This window comes from Rhinopithecus bieti, unplaced genomic scaffold (assembly GCF_001698545.2).
Source record: "Rhinopithecus bieti isolate Rb0 unplaced genomic scaffold, ASM169854v2 scaffold_15776, whole genome shotgun sequence".
Taxonomy (NCBI): domain Eukaryota; kingdom Metazoa; phylum Chordata; class Mammalia; order Primates; family Cercopithecidae; genus Rhinopithecus; species Rhinopithecus bieti.
The window spans coordinates 542,470-549,834 of NW_016808836.1; the positions used below are offsets into that span (position 1 = coordinate 542,470).

The 7,365-nt window shown below is 58.0% G+C and overlaps 2 protein-coding genes across 5 annotated transcripts in view; one reads left to right on the forward strand and one right to left on the reverse strand.

The window, feature by feature from the left end:
* Positions 1–4,474, forward strand: part of ACTN4 (actinin alpha 4) — an 85,390-nt gene extending 80,916 nt beyond the window's left edge. For 3 of the 4 annotated variants that reach the window (XM_017887413.1, XM_017887414.1, XM_017887415.1), the window contains 4 exons: positions 868–1,014; positions 1,875–1,955; positions 2,906–3,064; positions 3,184–3,354. In XM_017887413.1, coding sequence (XP_017742902.1) covers positions 868–1,014; positions 1,875–1,955; positions 2,906–3,064; positions 3,184–3,342 — 546 coding nt within the window. In that variant the 3' untranslated portion in view covers positions 3,343–3,354. Of the gene's footprint in view, positions 1–867; positions 1,015–1,874; positions 1,956–2,905; positions 3,065–3,183 lie in introns of all 4 variants that reach the window. The other variant, XM_017887412.1, reaches the window with a different exon arrangement.
* CAPN12 (calpain 12) overlaps positions 4,352–7,365 on the reverse strand; it is a 30,318-nt gene continuing 27,304 nt past the window's right edge. The window contains 3 exon segments of the mRNA XM_017887416.1: positions 4,352–4,817; positions 4,905–4,963; positions 5,047–5,163. Of these exon segments, the coding sequence (XP_017742905.1) occupies positions 4,791–4,817; positions 4,905–4,963; positions 5,047–5,163 (203 nt within the window). The 3' untranslated portion in view covers positions 4,352–4,790.

Below are 7,365 nucleotides of genomic sequence, written 5' to 3' on the forward strand. Positions count from 1 at the left end.
CAACACTTTGGGAGGCCAAGGTGGAGGATGGCTTAAGCCCAGGAGTTCAAGACCAGCCTGGGCAACATAGCAAGACCCTGTCTCTACAAAAAATGAAACTATTAGATGGTGGTGCATGCTTATAGTCCCAGCTCCCCAGGAGGTTGAGGTGGGCAGATTGCTTGAGCCAGGGAGGCAGAGGTTGAGGTGAGCCGAGGTCGTGCCACCACACTTCAGTCTGGGTGACAAAGCCAGACTCTGTCTCAAAAAATGAAAAAAGATTCAAAAGACTAAATCAAAATGTTTAGACATTTTTAAAAAATTACACTTTGCCTAGCACTGCTCTCATCACCATGACAATGCCCCTCACAGGACAAGCTGGTCCACGGAGGGCACCGTTTGCCCTGTGGCCTCAGCAGTATCAGCCTTGCTCAGGGTCAGAGCCTGCCACTGGCTAACACGCCAGGAACGTTGCAAGCTGGTCACTGTCATATTGGTAGCTTGAGAAGCCAAAAGATTGGACACTCTTGATTCACCCCATACGGGTCCACAGATGCCTCAAACCAGAGTTGGCTTGTTTTTTTCCCCTGAGAGCCAGTGGTGAGACATTGACCAGACTGTCCAAACGGTCTCCACAGGGATCCCGGCACAAGAGTCATGGGTCCTTGCCCTTCTGCTGCCCCTGTAGCTGGGAAACACACTTACTGTGGAGACTTAAGCCTCGTGGTTGGCAGAGGCAGCAGGGAGGCACCACGGCCCATGTCCTCCGTGAGGTGTACAGGAGAGCAAGGGCTTTCCCCAGGGCAGGGCAGGCTCCCAAGGACATCCCCACCACAGTGAGGACAGTTCACAGCGCCCAGCCCACAGTCACGCCCCGTCTTCCCGCAGCACATTCGCGTGGGCTGGGAGCAGCTGCTCACCACCATTGCCCGCACCATCAACGAGGTGGAGAACCAGATCCTCACCCGCGACGCCAAGGGCATCAGCCAGGAGCAGATGCAGGAGTTCCGGGCGTCCTTCAACCACTTCGACAAGGTGAGCAGCCTGCCACCTCTTCGGCCTCTCCCCTCCCGCCGTTGCCGTCCCAGCCCGCCCCCTCGTCTCTGCATCTGTCCGTCCTTTCCCATCACAGTTGCTGAGCGTCGCTCGCCACTCTCAGGGCCAGCAGGGCCCTGCCACTGTCAGGGTGTGGCCGTGTGGCACCGAGACCCCAGCCCGGGCCACTTCACACACACAGGCAGGGGGCCAGATGTCCCAAGTCCTGCCCTCTGGGTTGACATCCTCACCACCCCTGGGGCAGATGAAGTCTCAGCACACCCAGGCTTTGCAACCCGGTCTGTGAACCTGGACACAGACACCCTGCACTGTGCTTTTAGAATTCAGATTTGGTCTGGCAGCCTCATCAGAGGGGCCCTGAGTGCCAGTTTGCTGCCATCCCCAGCCCACCCTGCCAGGCTGACGGACTGAGGAGTGTGCAGCCTCAGCTCTGCACCTGGTGTCCCCAGGACAGGGTGCAGTTCCTTCTGTCCCACTCCAAATCCCAAAGGCAAGGAGGGCCCCCCTACCTCCTATCCTCCTGGAGGACAGCCCCTCCAGTCCTGGGACTTGTCCTCAATTCTGTAGCATCCAGCTGCCACCCCTGCTGTGGGCAGAGAGGTATGAGAGGCCTCTGCCTGCCTTTGAGCTTCCAAGGTTGGGGGCAGGATGAAAGGGGCCCGCGCCGCCCCCCACCCCATTCGTCCCTGGCCATCTCCTTGTCCACGTCACCTCTAACTCTGTGTTTCCCTCCCCTACGTGTCCCTTTCCCCTGCCCTCTGCATGTGACCCCGATCCCTCATCCTGGTCTCCACGCCCGCCACCCCTCCCGCACACCTGCCTTCGGATGGCCCCGGCAGGACCATGGCGGGGCGCTGGGGCCGGAGGAGTTCAAGGCCTGCCTCATCAGCCTGGGCTACGACGTGGAGAACGACCGGCAGGTACCGCACCCTGGGCCCCAGCGGACCGTGGCATTAACTGCTCTCTCTCTCTCTCTCTCTCCTTCTCTCTTTCTCCCCTCGCCATCCCACCCCTGCCATCCTGTGTGCCATCTCACGGCTCTCTTGCCTCCCTGCCCGCATCTCCCTGGACACCTTCCCTCTTACCTGGTCTCTTGGGGCCGCTGTCTCCCTGCTCCCCGCCACTGTCCTGTCTGCCTGCTGTGCACATGGGGCGGTCCCTCTTGCCTACTCTGGGCCCGGCCTCCTCTGCTATGCCTGCGTCCTCGGAGCAGAAGCAGACAGGCAGCATGGACTCCGATGACTTCAGGGCTCTGCTTATCTCCACAGGATACAGCCTGGTATGCAGCTCTGTCTCCCCAGCCGCCTGCTCCTCCTCCTCCTCCCCTACCTCTCCCCCTCACCGCCTCCAGAGCTTCCTCGTCCTCGGGGACACTCCTCCGCCCGAGCAGCGCAGCCGTGCCTGCCTCTTCCTCTGCTGCACCTGCCGGGGTGGGGTCCCTCCGATGACTTCCCAGCCCCCCTTCTTCCCTAGAAGTCTCCAGAGAGAGGGGGCAGCTCTCCCACTCTCTCTCCCCCTTTTCTTTCTCTTTCTCTCTCTCTTTCTTCCCCACCCTCCAGAGCTAACTCGTGAGCCTGGGCTGAGGGCAGTAGACCCCAGTTCCCTGATGTCGGAAACCACGGGAGGGGAGGGTGCAGAGAGGCCCTGCTCCCCAGCCTGGGGCACTGGGGGCTTGGGGCTCTGGGGCAGCCGGAGCAGTGGCAGGCTCTGCCCGGGGCCAAAGCCAGTGGAGCAGGTGAGGAACAGGGCGGTCGCACACACGGGTTGGGCCCTGCTCTCAGCTGTTTCCCTGGAGACCCCACCAGTGTGGGCCTGGCTGCCCCTGCCCCACTCAATGTCGCATGTCCCCCACCCCACCCCCTCCTTGCAGGGTGAGGCCGAGTTCAACCGCATCATGAGCCTGGTTGACCCCAACCACAGCGGCCTTGTGACCTTCCAAGCCTTCATCGACTTCATGTCTCGGGAGACCACCGACACCGACACAGCCGACCAGGTCATCGCCTCCTTCAAGGTCCTGGCAGGGGACAAGGTGAGCGAGACCCCTACGAGGCTCATGGGGGCTGACAAGAGGGGACCTTGCAGTGGGAGGGGCTGAGGGGGCCAGCGTGTGGGTGGGGATGGCTCAGAGTCCCACCCTGCTGGTCCCAGAACTTCATCACAGCTGAGGAGCTGCGGAGAGAGCTGCCGCCCGACCAGGCTGAGTACTGCATTGCCCGCATGGCACCGTACCAGGGCCCCGACGCTGTGCCCGGTGCCCTCGACTACAAGTCCTTCTCCACGGCCCTGTATGGCGAGAGCGACCTGTGAGGCCCTGGAGACACCCGGACCCAACACCCGCCACGGCCTCCGGGAGGGGCCGGGGGAGCCTCACAGTCCCTTCCTCTACTCTGTATCTATGCAAAGCTCTCCACAGTCCTCCGGGTGGGTGGGCGGGCAGGGAGGGGCTGGGGCAGGCTCTCTCCTCTCTCTCTGTGGGTTGGCCAGGAGGTTCCCCCCGACCAGGTTGGGACTGGGGAGACTTGGGGCCAGTGCTTCTGGTCTGGTAAATATGTATGATGTGTTGTGTTTTTTTAACCATCGTGGAGGGGCCAGTGGATTCCCACAGCAAAACCAGTCCTTTCCATGCCCTGGGGATGCCCCGCCACACCCAGGCCTCTTCCTTTTGCCCTGAGGTCCCTTCAAGGCCTCCCCCATCCAGGCCAAAGCCCCATGTGCCTTGTCCAGGAACCTCCTGGGCCCTGCGAGGGGCCAGCAGAGGGCGCCACCGCCACCCGACGGCTGGGGACCCACCCAGCCCCTCTCCCCTCCCTGCTCCAGACTCACTTGCCATTGCCAGGAGATGGGGGCCCCAACCAGCACCCCACTTTCACAGCAGAGAAGCTGAGTTGGCAGACCGGGCCCCCCTGACCCCCACCCCATCCCACCAGCTCCGGCCTTGCTTTGGCCTCACATGTCTCAGATTTTCTAAGGACCAAAAAAAAAGAAAAAAAAACACAAAACAACAAAAACCAAAAAAAAAAAAAAAAAAAAAACCAAAAAAAACCAAAAAAAATAAAAAAAAAAATTAAAAACTTTCAGAAGATTACTATTTACTTTATTAACTTACGGATTTATTATATAAATATATATTCACCTAGCAACATATCTCTGCCGTCTCTCCTGCTCTCACAATGAAGACATAGCCGATTCTCTTCCGGGCCCCTTGCTGATGCTCCTCCGGGTCTGCGTCGGGCGAGGGTCTCTGGGGACCCTCCAGAGGTGGAGGTGGGCTGCTGGCCTGGCTGCCTGGTGGTTGATGGTTTTGCTCCCCCTACCCTTTTTTTTTTTTTTTTTTTTTTTTTTTTTTTTTTGAGTTTATTCTGATTGATTTTTTTCTCGGTTTCTGGATAAACCACCCTCTGGGGACAGGATAATAAAACAGGTAATATTTTTAAGAAGGATTTCTGCAGTGTCATCTTTTTTCTCTCTCGTGTCTGTCCTCCACTCCTAGGAGAGCCAGGGCAGAGCTAGCACTGTCCTAAGCTGTCAACGTGGACTAGCTCGTGTCATCTACTCAAGAGGGGCTGTCACTGTCCTTGTTTCTGAGTGAGGAGCACACGGGCCAGAGTGGTCACCCGGCTGTGAGTGGTGGGGGCCAGAGACCAGCTCCAGGTGGGTGGATGCCAGAGAGAGCAGCACCCATGCCAGGCAGGGGCTAGGGAGGTGGTCTTGCACAGCAACCTGCCCCAAGCAGCAGGTGCGCCCGTCCTGAGATCCTAGGAGAAGGTGGCCGCCTCCATCCACTAAGCAAGAGAAGGAAGACAGTGGGCTTGAGGCAGAGAGCTCCCAGGAGGGAGCCTGAGCCGCCCTGTCCCTCCCACCCGGCTCACCTGTCTGTGGGTTAGGCAGATGACCCCCTCACCCCCATCCAGGTGCTGGCTGCAGTGGCCTGTGCAGAGAGGAGCAGGGTGAGTGCCCACTAGTCACCGTACCCCTTCCCCCATGCCCCACCATGCCAGGGGTGGTACTCACAGAAGACGCAGGTGAGCTGGGCCACACAGGACACGAACCGCTCAAAATCCACACGCAGACGGCTATCCCGGTAGCGGCTTGTGAGAGCCTGGGTCAGCTGGTTGTTCAGGTGGAAGCCTAGAGAGAGGCTGCTTCTGAGCCCAGCGGCCCACAGGGAACCCACCTCAGCATTGCATCCCCACCCCACCTTCTCAGGGAGGATGCGGATGCCACAGGGTGTCACACCCCAACTCTGCCCCATCCCAGCAGGGTAAGCACGGTCTGATCCCTTCGATTATCTGGGCCTGTTTCCTCATCCACCAAATGGGGACTAAGACAGCCCCGACCCCATAGGGTGTGTGAAGACAAGAGTGCTCAGGACAGCGTCTAGTATGTGACTCGATGTGTGGGTAGTTACTCCTTAAATCCTGTGGGGCTTTCTCCTTGCCAGTGGGCACTGGAGGATATTTCTGTGCAGCAAAAAATATCGTCAATCCCATATGGCGTCAGTTTCTTTACGGAGAAACCGTGTCTGCTGTGGAGTCTCATTGGAAGCTTTCAAAAACCCAAAACAATGGGTTCTTGACCCCTTCTGAGATGCAAGGTCGTGCCTCATGACCTTCTCCTTTGTCTCCCACGTGGCCAAACCCAGTTCCAAGGACCATTTTGTGGGCTTCTGCTGCTTCCAAAGCCCATCTTCACCCCCATTCTGTGTGTTCATTCTCTTCACAAATATCTACCAAGTAAGCACCATTCCATGCTGTGCCCAGTGCCAGGTGCTGTTTAGCAGGAGGTCAGGTGACCTGCCCCAGGTCACTCTCCCTCTGGCGTTCATCTGCCCTCGGGCATAGGGGTGGAGGCTGCTGTGCCCAGGGCTATGGGAAAACCCAGCCAGATGGGGTGGAAGGACCCGAGAAGGGACTGGAGCCCCTCCGCTGCCTGCAGGAGTTCCCGTTTGAGAACTTCTCAAGGTACTTTATCACTTTCCTTCTTCCTGGAATAACTCCGGGCATGTAACAGGCACTCAGTGGTGCCAGATGCGTGAGCACAAGCCTGCCACCTGCCACCTGCCACCTGCCGTGAGTCCTTGCTCCCTCACCTCCGTTCCTGTCTATCTCGGGCCCAGCCTCTCCCTCTCTGCCCGACATCTCCCAATCCTTGGCTGTCTCCGACCCCATCTCTCCCCCTTTTGACTTGGGCTTTTTTTTTTTTTTTTTTTTTTTTTTTAATGGAGTCTTGTTCTGTTGCCCAGGCTGGAGTACAATGGCATGATCTCGGCTTACGGCAACCTCCGCCTCCCAGGTTCAACTGATTCTCCTGTCTCAGCCTCCCAAGTAGCTGGGATTACAGGCACGCACCACCACACCCGGCTAATTTTGTATTTTTAGTAGAGACTGGGGTTTCGCCATGTTAGCCAGGCTGATCTCGAACTCCTGACACCTCAGGTGATCCGCCCGCCTCGGCCTCCCGAAGTGCTGGGATTACAGGCATGAGCCACCATGCCCAGCCTCTTTTTTTTTTTTTTTTTTAAATAGCGATGAGGTCTCACTATGTTGCTCAGGCTGGTCTTAGACTCCTGGGCTCAAGCAGATGACCCTCTTGCCCCCATCCAGGTGCTGGCTGCAGTGGCCTGTGCAGAGGGGCAGGGTGAGTACGATCCTCCCAAGCAGCTGGGGCTACAGGTGAGCGCCACCACACTTGGCTTTGTGTTTTATTTTTTGTAGAGATGGGGTCTCGCCGTGTTACCCAAGCTGGTCTTGAACTCCTAGGCTCAAGCAATCTGCCTGCCTCAGCCTCCCAAAGCGCTGGCATTACAGGCATGAGCCACCACGCCTGGCTGGCTCTTTACTTACACATCCTTGAACACTTGACCACCTTCCCTGGGTCTCACCCAGCCACACCCAAACCCTCTCCCTCTGGCTCTCCGACTCCATCACAGTCACCCCAGCCCCCATCTCCCTGTGGCTCCCTCTGCTGCGTGGTGGCAGACAGGCCCCGGAGTGGGGTTGAGGATCTGGGAACTCCAAGTTCTGACCCCAGCCCACCCTCCAAATCCCCTCCACATGAGGGTGACAGTCCTGCACTGTCTCATCTGCCTTGGAGCCCACGGAAAGCCTTTCTCTCTGACTTCATTTCTTGGTTAGGATGTTGTGCTGGGCTTGTTCCAGCTCATCAGGAGGAACTCAGCCTCATAGCAGAGGCCATTGCCTGGCTCTCTTTGGGGTGCTCTGGCTTTTGGTAATGAAAGCTGCGTTCTCTGATCATTAAGTACTATGCCCCGCAGTCCATGGATGACTGTTCACCACCCTGGGTACTGGCTTTTTTTTTTTTTTTTTTTTT